This window comes from Eurypyga helias, unplaced genomic scaffold (genome assembly GCF_000690775.1).
Source record: "Eurypyga helias isolate BGI_N326 unplaced genomic scaffold, ASM69077v1 scaffold10177, whole genome shotgun sequence".
NCBI lineage: Eukaryota > Metazoa > Chordata > Aves > Eurypygiformes > Eurypygidae > Eurypyga > Eurypyga helias.
This window is the reverse complement of record NW_010262282.1, coordinates 19093-32639: the sequence shown is the minus strand read 5'-3', so window position 1 is coordinate 32639 and position 13547 is coordinate 19093. Positions and strand designations below refer to the sequence as shown.

Sequence of the window (13547 nt, the reverse complement as noted above, 5' to 3'; positions counted from 1 at the left end):
GAAGAGTTTATAGCCAGCCACTGTAACACTCCAGTTGTGCCAGTCATCCCACCAATGCTGTGTGCATTGGTGCAGGTGCATTTTAGTTGGGCTATTGAGCCTGCCACCTTTTTCTGTGGAGAAGCCCTAATTCCTATGTGATTATTCTTAGGCTCTTCCTTGGTTTCTAAGACATCACAACCCTGGGATCTTTACTGCTGTATGGGTTTTCATCCATTACCTCCACTGAGACAGCAGACTGAAGGTCCTTATCAGCACACCAGCCTTCATAAAAATCCCAGTGTGGTAATCCAATACACACATACTTACTCTTGAACTGTCTTCTTGAAGCCCATAGAAGCTGAATTAATTGCTTCATTAATTGACCATAGTCTGTAATTTCTAGCTCCACTTCTCTTTTATTTATTATCTATCACCATGAGAAAACAATCAAATCAGCATGATTTATAAAAAGAGACAAGGAAACTGTAATATACAAAGTGTCTTTTCTTTACTAAATGAGCTTATATGACACAATTCTCAACCCCTAAAAAATATTTTCACATGAAGCACAGCTCATTACTGTGGGTTTTATGATTTTATCTATTCCATTAGCACTTCAATACTTCTTTGAAGATCAGTGAAATAAGTATTCAATGCTTGCATTACAATAGCTCCTAGAAGTCTTGACCACACTATTACCATGCTACTACCTCAACCATGCATTACACATGGATTCTTGGGGTAAAAAAGGTGTAACTTTTATATACTGAACAATGCAGACAGACAAAAAAAAAAAAAAAAAAAAAGACGTGTTCAGTCTTTCTACAGGTCTGATTTTTACAGAGCTGCACAATATATTCAAAACTGCAGAAAAAGTCTGTACGTAACTTAGGGATTGAGCCCAGATTTCTTGGATATCAAAGTATTTCCTTAGTTGTATAGCTGGTTCCAGGTTTATTGGATTTTTCTTTTTACTATATTGCATAGATCATATCAAAAAGCAAGAAAAATACAAAAAATATGTATGCAGCAATATTTCCACTGGATAAACTATTCAAAAGAATATAAAATTCTATGCCCAAATGTCAAAGGCTTATATATGTGTGTGTACGTACTTTCATATATATACATATACACATACATATATATGCCGCATAGATATACACAACTTGTATATGTGGATGCAGAAGTTATGAAGTCAGAAATCCAATTCCACCTGCTGTATTCTAATTTGTGTTTCTTTCTATCCCTGCCTTGTTTATATAGAAGTATACACATACTTTCCTTGATGAGTAGCAATGCTTTGAAGATGGAGCCGTTGAAGCTGTTGGAGCTGTTACATGTCCTTTTCCCAGTAAAAGTAATTCCAATTAGTAAATACTAACAGACTATAGTAATTTATACATCTTTTGTTCACATGGAAGAAACAAGTCAGTGGGTACTATTCTGTATATTTCTGAGGAGTTTTTTTTTCGTTATCCCATACATTTAGACTTTTTACTTCCTCAAAATCTTGGTGTCAAAGAAAAACCAAACAAACAACCCCAAAAAACCCAAGCAGAGCCCACCTGACACCTCTAGTTTGTGATGATCAATCTACTGTTTGATGTTTCTTCCCCATACTTTATACTCAGATATTTTAATGTTGAAACAAAGGAAATCTAAGTTGCACTTGTGTTTTAGTTTTGCTTTTCAATAATGGGCAATAATTTGATAGTCAATGGTCCTGTTTATGTTAGGTTTATGGTCAACTAAGTCTTTGAGTTGTCTTATGGACAAGAAATTGTTTCAAAGCCAAAATCCATTGCTTTACAGTTGTTATTTAGAATCGCCCATTGTCTAAAATAAATTGGCTTTCTGGTAATCACATGATGGTTACATCTTACAAGTATGTCTGGTGTGTTTCCTGTTTTGAGTTCGCTTATTAAACCGAAGAAGAGTTCTAGGTGATGGATGGAGAGAATTGAACTGGCAGCTTTATTACAATTCAATATTTTTTCTGACAAAGGTGTAGGAAAAGAAGAAAATGGCATTAAGCATAACAACAGAAATGAAGGGCTTCAGAGAAGTCTAACTGCACCAAAAAAAGTACCATCCCCATCCAAGGATATTTTGGCCCTTCTCCGTGGTATTGTAAGTTGAAGTTCATCCCCTTCTTCTAATTTTGCAATGCCTGGCAAAAGATGTGGAATATTTTTAAGTTAATACTTCAAATACATCATTATTTTCATAAATGGTATACAAAATGTCATTACACATCATCTTACAAATATCAGCATGGCTTGTTACTTGTGATGAGTGCTTTTCTATCTTCAGGCATAATCTTATAAACTGCAGCCTACCCAAAGCTGACACTTAACATCCTCCGTGGAACTAGACCTACTTTCCACTCTGCACTCAGCATATCACGGTTCCCTTCAGCAAACGTTGCAAAAACTCGTCAACGGTGGTTTACCCAGATTCCTCACGTTATTCCTCACAACAGTCAAGGTCAGCATTGGGTACTGCTGGTCCTAGACCACTCTGTTCCCACACTTCTGGTGGAGGTCTCATGAGCTTTACTAACCAAGTGAAGTTACCAGACATCAGCTGACCCACTGCAACTGCAGAGCACAGAAGTCTGCTTCCTGCCAGCCGCGCATCAGCTGACATGATAACCAAAAGCACCTCGCCTTCAAGTTGCAGTCACCGAGCTGAGAGCACAACTAACATCTGCTGCAACACATGCTCTACAGCATGAGATAGTGCAGTGAGATTTAGTTTTCCAGGTGAAAGCAGAAGGGTGTGAATTTGGAAAGCAGGAACTGTAAATTATCCAGCTGGAGTAGAGATCCCAGTTAAGGAAATGCGAGGGAGTAATACAAGGGTGAGGTAAGAGGGTAGATGAAATTGAAGGTGGTTATGATGCCAGAATATGCAGGTGGAGGAGTAGAAAGTTAAAGAAAATGTTTGGACAACCTCAGTTGCCAGGAGGAAGTAGCTAATTTATTTTTATTTGGAAAAAAAAATTAGCTTCCTTCCCCATCCCATTTGTTTAATGCCATTACTTGCCAACAGTCAACTCGATCACTCAATGTCACCCATTTTTTACAAGGCATTGAAAAAAAAGATACTTTTTATTTACACAGCTCTTGCTTGAAAATGACAAAAGAGAAAACCCTCAAATCCACCATTAAGGGAGAAAGACAGGCAGATAAGAGCTACTGAACAAGGTTTAATAGGCCTTGACAATAATTCCTTAAATGCTACTGCAGGAATATACATATATATTGATCATTGACACTGATGGACTTGCATTAAATATTATAATTGGTCTTTCCTGTGTTTTTTTTTTTTAATTTGTGCAGTCAGAAAGATCTCCTTATAGGGCTTAACTATTTTTTATCTAACCAAAGAACAAAACTGCAGTAGCCATCATAAGGAGTAAAGAATGAACCTGATAAGAAACAACTTTGCAAAACCCCACAGTAAGTTATGGAAAAAATTGGGTGGCTAAAACTCATATATGATGTTTTAAAGCAGAACATAGCTCCTAAATATTTTATTGGGACAACTAAATGTAGAATTCAACACCAAAGCTAAACTGAGTTCTTCAATAAGGACAATATGTATTCCTTTTGGCTGCTTTAGGCATCTAACTGAAAGCACCGAAGTATCTAACCAAGTTATATAGCCAGTGGAGGGAGGGGAATTGTTCAGACCAACTAAGTTAGAGGGCACACCCTCCAACTGCCAATGCTTTACATAAAAACATGATTTTTGGCAGTATTCCGTAATTTTGCAATAACCAGACCCATGAATGCTGTCCATTTTCTTTACAACTGTCACAATACTTAATCACCCAACGCTACACATTCTATTTGATACAGTTTATTTACCAACAAAGAAAAGGAAAACTTAGATGTTTACCAGCAGTATAGCAAGAATTATTTGGATAAGACTGTGGCATATTTTGGATGCAACGAAACAATGTCACCAAGCTGAGATCATCACCAAACACGTGGGCCTTCTTCCTCTGTATTAGGTGTCCCATAGCAAATGTCGTATCCGTATATAAAACCTACAGAATGAAGAGGTGCAGTGTTCAAAAATATTGTATGGAGACATTAAAAATCCTTTTAAAAGTCAGAAGTGAATTGAGCTTTCTCACCTGGCCATATATGAAAAAATACCCTGTTTCTTTGATCACTATTTTATTTCCTTGTTCTTCCAGTGCAGTTCCACGTTTAAAGCTCAGAAGCCAAGGGACAATGCTTGAATCATCTAAAAGAAACAGTAATTTTGGGACAATCAGAAAGAAAAGTTTTCATTTTCATCTGCCAAAAATTAACAAAGATGACTTCTAGTCAAGACTTCCAGCCTCACTAGCTGGATTTCCCCACTGAAAAGAGGATACTTTCAAGAGCTGTCCAGATGCAGGGACTTTTCGTTTTATTTTGTTTCAATTTGGTAATATAACTTGATTACTGATTTGATCCTTGATAAAACTGGATGGAAGACTTAACACATGGAATAGTCAGCTATAAATCATGGAACATATTCTTACCTTTCTGTTGGATATCACTTTTGCTGTCAGCAATCAGTTGCAAGCAGGCCTGCAGCACTGCAAAGTGAAAGCATTTTGAAATCAAAGAAGTATAAATAAGTAATAGAATAGATTAAGCTTTTGAAACTACTTGGAAAGAAAAAAAGAAGAAAGAAGGAAGGACATGAAAAAAAACTTCTATTTCTCTCAGCACTTCTTTGAAAACATCTATTGATTTTAAACCAGACCTTACTCAAATGTGCCAAAACAAAATCCATATCACATCACATACTAGGTAACTTTCAGAGATCATGCAGCTAAGCAGGAGACCTCAGATAGCAGCACAAGTAATACTTGCTTGTTTCAATCTCTGGTCCTAATATAATTTAAAATGTAGCAGTAAGTCAAATGAGCTAGGAAACACCAGATCAATTATCCCTGTCAATTTTCTAAGCGAATGCTCAAAAACCCCTGAACCCTGTCAGATCGCAGATTTTGTAATTATGTTTACTGTATTATTTAAATAAATTAATTTCCAGTCATAGTTGCTGTAAAATATTAGTCATATATACTGGTTACATGGTACTTTCAAAATAAATTCTCAAAATCAAGATATATATATATATGTACTTTGAATGTTTTCAGATACCCACATTCAATCAACCTATACTGAGACTATGGGGGAAAATACAGACATGACTGTTAGCAAATTAATGCACACTAAACAAATAGATTAGTGTCTGTCAAAACTGATGTGTTACTCAAAACTGTAGAGGCTGGGAACAGTAATGAGAAACCAGGATTTTGATCAGAGAAAAAACATTGCGGTATGTTAAAATATAGGCTTGCAAGTGGAACGAAGATCTTGTAAAAAATTTGCTAAGCATAAATGTCAGGGAACAGGATAAAAGAAAATAAGAATAATTACATTTGCTTAGAGCAGATTTTAATGAAAACATCTGGTTCTAGTGCTACTTTGAAGATTAGAAAACAGAGTAGAAAGAGTTACTGCACTTGCCAGAAACCAAATGAATTCACTAGGAGTCAAGAGAAGAAAAATTCTGCCGTAGATTGCTGAATCTCCACTTTTGTTTACCATTTTTCAGGTAAGAAGGCTGTGGCTCAGATTTGGCCACTCTTGCTATAATGGGAAGTGCCCTACTGCATGGGATCCTGTTTCTGCTTCTGCCAGTGGTACCCACGTGTGCAACCAGCACACAAACCTCTCCCTGCACGGCAGGTAGGGAGAGGATGTCAGGAGAGGATCTGAGTAGAACACAGCCTCTCTCTTTATCTAAGTTTCATTTCCAAGGGGCCCTGACAAAATAAGAGAAGAGGGCTGGATGCTCATCAGCGCTCAGTGGTGCCAACTGGCAGTGGACAAAGATTCAAGCACAGGTCTGGGAATGTTCCAGTGTCACAAGGACCACACAACCCATGAGCCCTACTTACGTTAGCAGCAGTGCTATCCTGAAAGTTCCCATCTCCGACACTGGAACGTGTTCTTGAGTTATAGCCATACTCATCAATAATGCGATAAAAATCCATAGATTTCCAAGCCAAGAATTTAAAGGCAACTAAAATCCTTGCCTTCTGATAATGAATAGAAAAACCAAGCCAACGTGAAATCAAAGAAGTTATTATACTGGAGTAACTTTTGTATCCTACTTGGGAGTGACAGAATTTTCTGAAAAAGCAGCTTCCAAATAAAATCAAAATGTGATTTTCTGGAGTCACACAACAAAGCACATCAGGCAATTTATTTCACATTCACTCTCCTTTGGAACAAAGTGTCTTCCTAGTGAATGGAAATTGCTGATTTCCCAGTATTTCAGTAAGCTAAATCAAAACTTTAATTCCTGCTTTTAAAAGATCCTACTAATGTGGCCACTGGACTTTCCACTAACCAAGCAAGAAAAGATTTGTTATGATTCACACTAACCAGCTGGGTACCATAGAGTAGTGTCCACAAGCAGTGAAAGTTACGGTCACTTTAGCAACTCCTGTTAAACCTGCTCTGCACACTTGATTGACATTCTTGAAACCATTTCGATTCACAGTTTGGAAGTCCGGATTTATGTTTCAGTAGTTTACAGCATTGAAATACTAGTCATCATTATTGCTGAGAAATGCTACATGGTAACTAAAATCATCAAGTTCAGTACAGTTGGAGATCTTTTCCATCTTTTTAAAACACAAACCAACTCTCCTTAATTCTACACATATCAAATCTACATATATTCTCTAAAAAAACCCTGTTTCTTTTTATACAGTGTGCAGATAGAAATAAGGCTCCACAGAATACAATAAGCTTGCTCTTCATGGATAAATATGGATACAGCAGTATCATTCATGACAGTGAAGAGAACAGAAATTAGCACATTAGATCGTTTTACCTAAAGCCGCAAAGGACAAATAATGTCTAAAAAAGTGTTTGAGGGTTTGAACAACAAAATGCTTCACAAAAATTTTCAGAAGCCAAGGCTGACACATAACTATTTCCAGTATATACAAGCACTTCACTTTGACTTCAGTGGAACTACTTACAAGCTTAAAATTAAGTAATCCATTGAAACAAATTCAGAGCAAACAACACGGCTATTAAGGAGAAGATAGGGATATACAGAGTATATTTTCTGGGTAAATTATAAGGTTTTTTTAAATTAAAAGTTAACATTGTTAAGAAATGTTAGCAATTCTATTCCAAGAAAGACCCAAATTTTGCCAGCAGTATAGTATCAAGAATGCATACATTACAAAATGCAGGTTGAATAGTCACTATCAGTAGTGAGCAGAATAAATCAAAAGCTCTACCTGAATGCCCTTAAGCCCAGTGTAAATCAAACCTGAGCATCAGGTTTGTAGTCTAGTGCATTGCTGTATAATTAATAATGCAAGGAGAACACAGGATTTGTAAAACATGTCTTAAAGATGTGTAAAAATATATAGACTGTGTGTCACCATGAGGTCTACCTGTATAAAACTGTATCTAGAACAACAAAGTGTGCCTCATCGTCTTGAGACTTCATATAATAGCTTTTCTATGATGAGCACTTTATTTTTTTTTCCCTGATTTTAACCACTCTGTGGGATGTGGGCGGGGAGAACATTTCAGAATTCCATGAACAGAACAGCCAATTCTGAAGAAGTTAGTGACTCCAGATGCCTCTATAAACCACAGCCAGCACATGAAGGGATGTGTTCTCCACCGGTTGAGCAATGTAACCACAATTTAAAAAAAAAAAAAAGAAAGAAGCTAACTTTTGCAGCAGGATAGGAACACAGCCTTCTGCGTATCTGCATGATTTAAGACCTGATAGTAGTTGGTAAAGTGAAATTTGCCCTCCCATGCTATCTTCTGTATTATTTCACTTGCATTATCATTTTAATATTTTGCAGTCTAACTCCATAATCCATCCAAACAAAATTTCAAGTTTGCTATCTGTGAACTCATGCATAAATTTTTAAGTTTCGATATCTGAGGCCTGAGACATCTCAGTTTTTGCTGAAATAAAAACAAGCGAAAAACCTGAACTTAAAAAACCAGACCTGCTTATTAAGGTTCCTTTTTTGGTCTAGATCTGTTCTCTATAGACTTCCTGAAACATACTTAAACACTAGATCACTCAGTTTATAAATTCTTGAACAATTTGCAGTTCTTCTTCCTTTACCATCTTCATTTCTCATCAAAAGAGATCTTTTATTTTTTGCTTGTGCTTTTTTAGAGACTGGTTAATTTGGTGCTTTTAAATTAAGAAGTCTTTATATGACATTAATAATGGATTAAATCGGTCCCTGCATTAAAATGGCTTGGTCATAATTACAGATATTACTCAGATCTAGTAAATATCTTCAAGGTATTGGCAGCATTATTTGACCTTAACAGAATTATCAGTAACATGTTACAATCAGAATAACAAGGAAATAATTTAATAATAATTAAAAATACTATATGTAGACTATTATACAGTATAAAGCAGAATATTGTTTGTAATAAGTAGAGCTTATTTTTGATTGCACAATGTTCTGCATAATATGTAATGTTCATTCATTCATTAAGTGGAATTGTTCACGTAAAATTGCAAGCATTGTATCAAGTAATTTTCTACCCTTTCGCACAGCAGGGCCTACTTCCTTTTGAGAGAGCCTGTTGTCAGCAGAAACAAAAAAGAATAACATATCTTTACAAGAAGTACGCCTTTTTTTATTTTTTTAATTAAAGGAACTCATATTTCCCCTCTTCAGATAATAAAATAAGAAGTATTTTGAATATGTGGTGAGGGAATTTTATATGTGGCATTTGTTTAGACTAGTAACAAAAGGTCAGGTTTCTTCATTCAAAGATCGCTGAAGTCAAGTTTCACTTGTAAAAGTTCTCGGTATCCCCTCTGTCACCGAGATCTAAACCAACACCACGCAGAGTCAAAACACTTCTAACCAGTAAATGTACCAATTTGCCAGTAAGACAATTATACCAAGAACAATGGTAAAATTCTTACAACTTACACGCTTGCATGGTAATAGTTATTTCTCATGGACACAAGTGGTATTGGGGTAGAACCTGGGAACCACTAGTGAAAAAAAAAAAACCAACTTTGCCAGGTCACATGGCTGGTTAGCCTGTTCCACTCCTTTGTGGAATTACTTGGAATTTCTCCTGAGTTCCCTCCATACATGCAATGGAGAGATGGATAACTTCAATACACCAAAATAAATATAGTCCATGGGTGCTCCAATCTGATTGCAGCAGAACATTGCCTGAATCTGAGTTTACAGAAGGCCTGATGCTCCCTCCCTAGTTGACCATGGGAATCAGAATCCCCCAATAACAATCAGAACGAGGCACAGAGAACATGTAAATGAAACCTGACATTTGTACATTGAACTGCCTTACATAATGGAACTTGTATCTTGTTCCTGGACTCAAGCACACATACATCTTAGAGGGAAACATGCATGCAAGGCAACCAATTTTTGTGACCAAGGTATAAAATTCAGGAGAGATTTTTGCTGGGTAGCAATTTCCTCTACAGGCAAAACTTATAAAAAGAAAGACAAATTAAAAAAAATCTCTTCTTATATGTCCTGATATGACATTTGCCCAAATGGGTTAGATGATCTAGCTGCTGGCGTATTAATAATATGTACCGTTTAAAACCACTCATTAACTCCTATTCACTGTATCAAGAACTCTGGTTTTGACTGCTAACCATACAGCTGTATTTGGAATTGATGCCTGAAACTCATCTCTTCAACTTACTTGAGCTGGAAATTTTCTCAAGACACAAAATGTACATATAACTACCGATGACTAAGTTTTATGCATGAACACAGAAAAATGCATACCCCATAAAAATATGAAAGGACAACATTATGTTAGATCCATTTTCTTTCAGTTGTCATTTAAATTAAAATTCTAATTCGCGGTCAGTTTTATGCACACAACATCAAACCAACAGAAAAAAAAAAAAAGGAATTGTCATGTGTTTAAGAAGGACTGTGCTGGGCCTAAAAAGAAGCCCAGGGCATCCATTTCTGGAAAATAATAATTAAAGTTTAAAAAGAAAGCAGAATCAAGACACAACTTTATTTATAAGATCCAGAACCATTATTTTGTTTACTTCTGCTGAGTAGCAATTCTATACCAGTGACTATTTTCAGGTATTCACTGTCTAAGGAATTGGTCCATGTTAAAGTAAAATTATGGGTCAGCAATTAATGATGAGAACAGACTCTACTGTGAGACCTTGTCGAAGCAAACAGAAATAGGACAAGAACAAGGCACCTCACTCAATACCTTAATTTATCTGCATTTGCACCAGAATAAGTGCAGTGCATCTGCAGGGTGGTTTGGGGGCTGCCTGGATTCCAGTACTCAGAAACAGATGCGAGAAGATCGGAAGGCAGGGCTAGTAATTGTGTGTACCTGACCAAGTAACTGACAGGATTCAGCACCATGAACAACACCACGTCCTTTTATTTCACTCACCCTGCTAAGCTAAAATTTAACGTTGGTTAGTAGGTTCATGGTCATCAGTAAAGTCTGATCTGACAGACCTAACATCTTGCTGAACTCTGACAAGTTTAATTTCTTGTAATTAGAGCAAGCAGAAAGGTAACATGGTCTATCAGATGACCTGTTATACAAATGCAAGATTTGTATTTTACTTTTTTTCTTTTTTATATACAAAAAAATTACTTTAGGAAGCACTTTTGTAGTATGTCAACCTATGCAGCTTTTCCCTTTTAAATGTGTTCATATACTGTGCTTTCTGTTATCTGGCCTAAACCATTTTAAAGCCAGCTGTATCTTTAGAAAAAAGCACACAGAAATAAGTAGCTTAATTGGAATTTTGTGTGAAGAAAGATAAATAGGTATAATCAAAGGTTATATATAGATAATCAAAGGTTCACCTGATGAGAAGAATCTCATGTCTGCCAGCAGCACAGCTGAGGAGCCCCAAAACCTCCTATCCCACATACACCCTCAGATCGCAATAAGAATAAAGATGAAAGCTACTGTGAAGGGAGCTGAGTAACTTGCAAACTACTGATGCTATAACATTCATTTCAAAAAAAGACATGCCTCCTTATTTTTTAAGATATTTGTGATTTAGGTATAAAAGATGAACAGTTTTTGTTTGGGAGGTGCTAGGGTGGGGAGAGCAGAGAAACTTTGTGGCTCCTGTGAATAGGAAACAGGCTACAAGAAATACAATTTAAGCAATCTTGTCCTCAGTCTTTCTTGTGAAATCACTCTTATCCAAGACTCTGAACCAAAGCTTACTAATGAAATAGAATAAACCCCATTTAAATCTACAGATTTTGGGTGATGTCCTAAATGCATACTCTTTTGAGAGGCTTGGAGGTAAGTAGAGTGATTATACTCTACAACTGAAATTTTATTTTGCTTGCTGAAGCTTAAAAGAAATATGTTTCACATTAATTAGTCAATCAAAAGCACATTTTAAGCAAAGTCTGAGTTAGTCTTCACCTACAAATTACTACATTTTAACTTGACGTATTAATAATTTAAGACACCAGCTTTCACTGGTGAAAATAATCTAGAAATTTTCATAGGAGGATTGAACCATTTTAGCAACTCCGGAACATTTTTAGTTAATTGGTGTAATTAGAGTATGCATGTAAACTTTTATAATAAAATTATGTATTTCATCATATCAGGCATAATTGTGTTTGGAAAAAGAAAATAATAACAAATTAGGCATTTTATCCCCGAATGAAACAAATTATCCCATTGATATTCCAACATTATAATGACATCAGATGTCTTTCACGGAGCACAGCCTTAAGTGTTCTCTGCAGCACCTTTTAAAAAGGCCATGATAAAAAAAAAAATCTTATTAGATAGGCATGCCTTTATTGATTTTGCTAAGTAGATCAAAGGATTTTTTTAATGCAGAAATGACACTAAACCTCTGAATTCCTTGTAGTCTGCCACTTTTGACAGGTACAAACCAGCCTTTCTCTTTGAAAGCTCCTACTTCCCTTAAGTTAAGAAGCTTTCTTGTTACTTCTCTCTTTTAGGATGAGCATGTTTTCCCAGCAAAATGACTTAGCATTTTTAATAATAGCTTTCCCTCCCTAATATTGATCAGAGAGAAACAAGTGAGACATTACCCTGAACCGAGAATGATGGATTTTGTATTAAGCAATTTACAGTCTGAAGAACCCAAAGTTGCCTTACCCAACTCTACCTCATCATCGAGAAATACCTTTGTTACAAGAAGCAGATTCGGGATCTAACATTCAAAGTTCAGCTTGCAGATAGCATGAGTATATGGTACCTTAAACAGTATGGGAACCATGAAGAGAACACACCTGCAGTCAACACCATCCATTCAGCAATAATTGTAAAAATGCTGAAGGGATGAGCTGACAGGAGAAGATATGAGTCTGCTTTGCCCAAGACAGTATCCAACTGTGGCATCCTGACCCACTCCACCAGGTGCTATTTACCTGTTTCTTCTGTGTGGACAACAGACCGTCTCCCCCTGTTTCTGCTCTCGTTCCAGATTTCCCTGTGGAAGCTTTCAGCTGCGCCAGGACCAGGAAGCCTGTTCTCCTAACGGGGAGAAACGACAGTCGGTGAAAGCAGTCTCGCCTTTGCTCATCCCCTGCAAGCCGAAAACCACCCCTCCAGCTTACCTGCCTGGTGCCAGCTGCAGACACCTGCAGGAAGGAAGAAACAGGGGTACCCGCTTTATTTTCATCAGGGGACACGGGTGGCCGGTCTAGCGGAGACCTTGCCTGGACCCTGTAGATCAGCTTGCTGCGCAGAGCTTCTAGTTCTGTTTTCAGAGTGATAACATGGTAAAGAGACACTGCTGCAAGACAAGAGGACAGGAGCATTGCAAGCCACAGGAATGTGACAGAAAAAAGTCCCGCGGTGCCCGAAGCAGCACCAGGGGGGGCAGAGGGAGAGGAGGCGGTATCCTTCTGTTGGATGACGTGCACACAGTCCACGGATTTCATCGCTGCTCTTTCCTCACTAAAGCCAGAGGGAGAGTTCAGCTGTCCCCTTCCGAGGTGCAATCCATGTTACCAGTTGCTCTCTGAAACTAAGGGCATCCAGAATAAGTGAACAAAACGCCCAGATCATTTCCTGTCATATGAAGCCGTTGATAGAACCATTAAACTTAATGTACAGAGTAAAGGTCTAAGATTCAGTCTCCGTCTAGTTTTCTTCTTTCTGTGCTGCATTTTGGAAATGAATACTTTCTCATGAACTGCTTGCTCAATCTACCTTCCTCCTTTCACTTTCAACTATTTATTTATGTGGCAGCTTGCTATTACCGTTTCCCATTATCTTTAAATTTATGCACAGCCGGTACCACTGGTAATTTAGAGCCTTATCTAGAAGCACAGAAACAATGTGAAGTTTCCTGGCAGCAAAAGACATATACGTGTGACATTGCGTGGGCCTCTGTGTGGGTGTAGGTATAAAGATGTACTGCGTATATACATGATATATATTAATATATATATACTCATATCCAAAGTGCCTCTATGCCTGCAG

At 37.1% G+C, this 13547-nt stretch overlaps 1 protein-coding gene across 1 annotated transcript; it reads right to left on the bottom strand.

Annotated features, from left to right (window-relative positions):
• Positions 1-1617: 1617 nt before the first annotated feature.
• TNFSF13B (tumor necrosis factor (ligand) superfamily, member 13b) lies at positions 1618-13086 on the bottom strand. Its single transcript, XM_010155659.1, has 6 exons — positions 12677-13086; positions 12488-12593; positions 4529-4585; positions 4133-4245; positions 3892-4042; positions 1618-2155 (listed from the first exon to the last, which is right to left on the bottom strand). The coding sequence occupies exons 1-6, from the start codon at positions 13001-13003 to the stop codon at positions 2043-2045; spliced, it is 867 nt and encodes a 288-aa protein (XP_010153961.1). The 5' UTR covers positions 13004-13086; the 3' UTR covers positions 1618-2042.
• Positions 13087-13547: the final 461 nt, after the last annotated feature.

What these genes read in the sequence shown, in the direction of transcription:
- TNFSF13B (XM_010155659.1), bottom strand. Translation starts at nt 13,003, where the DNA reads ATGAAATCCGTGGACTGTGTGCACGTCATCCAACAGAAGGATACCGCC. An exon ending in ATTTTTTCATATATGGCCAG is followed by an intron (nt 4,043 to 4,132) that starts GTGAGAAAGCTC and finishes TTCATTCTGTAG; the next exon opens with GTTTTATATACGGATACGAC. An exon ending in TAATTCTTGCTATACTGCTG is followed by an intron (nt 2,156 to 3,891) that starts GTAAACATCTAA and finishes ATCTTTTGCCAG; the next exon opens with GCATTGCAAAATTAGAAGAA.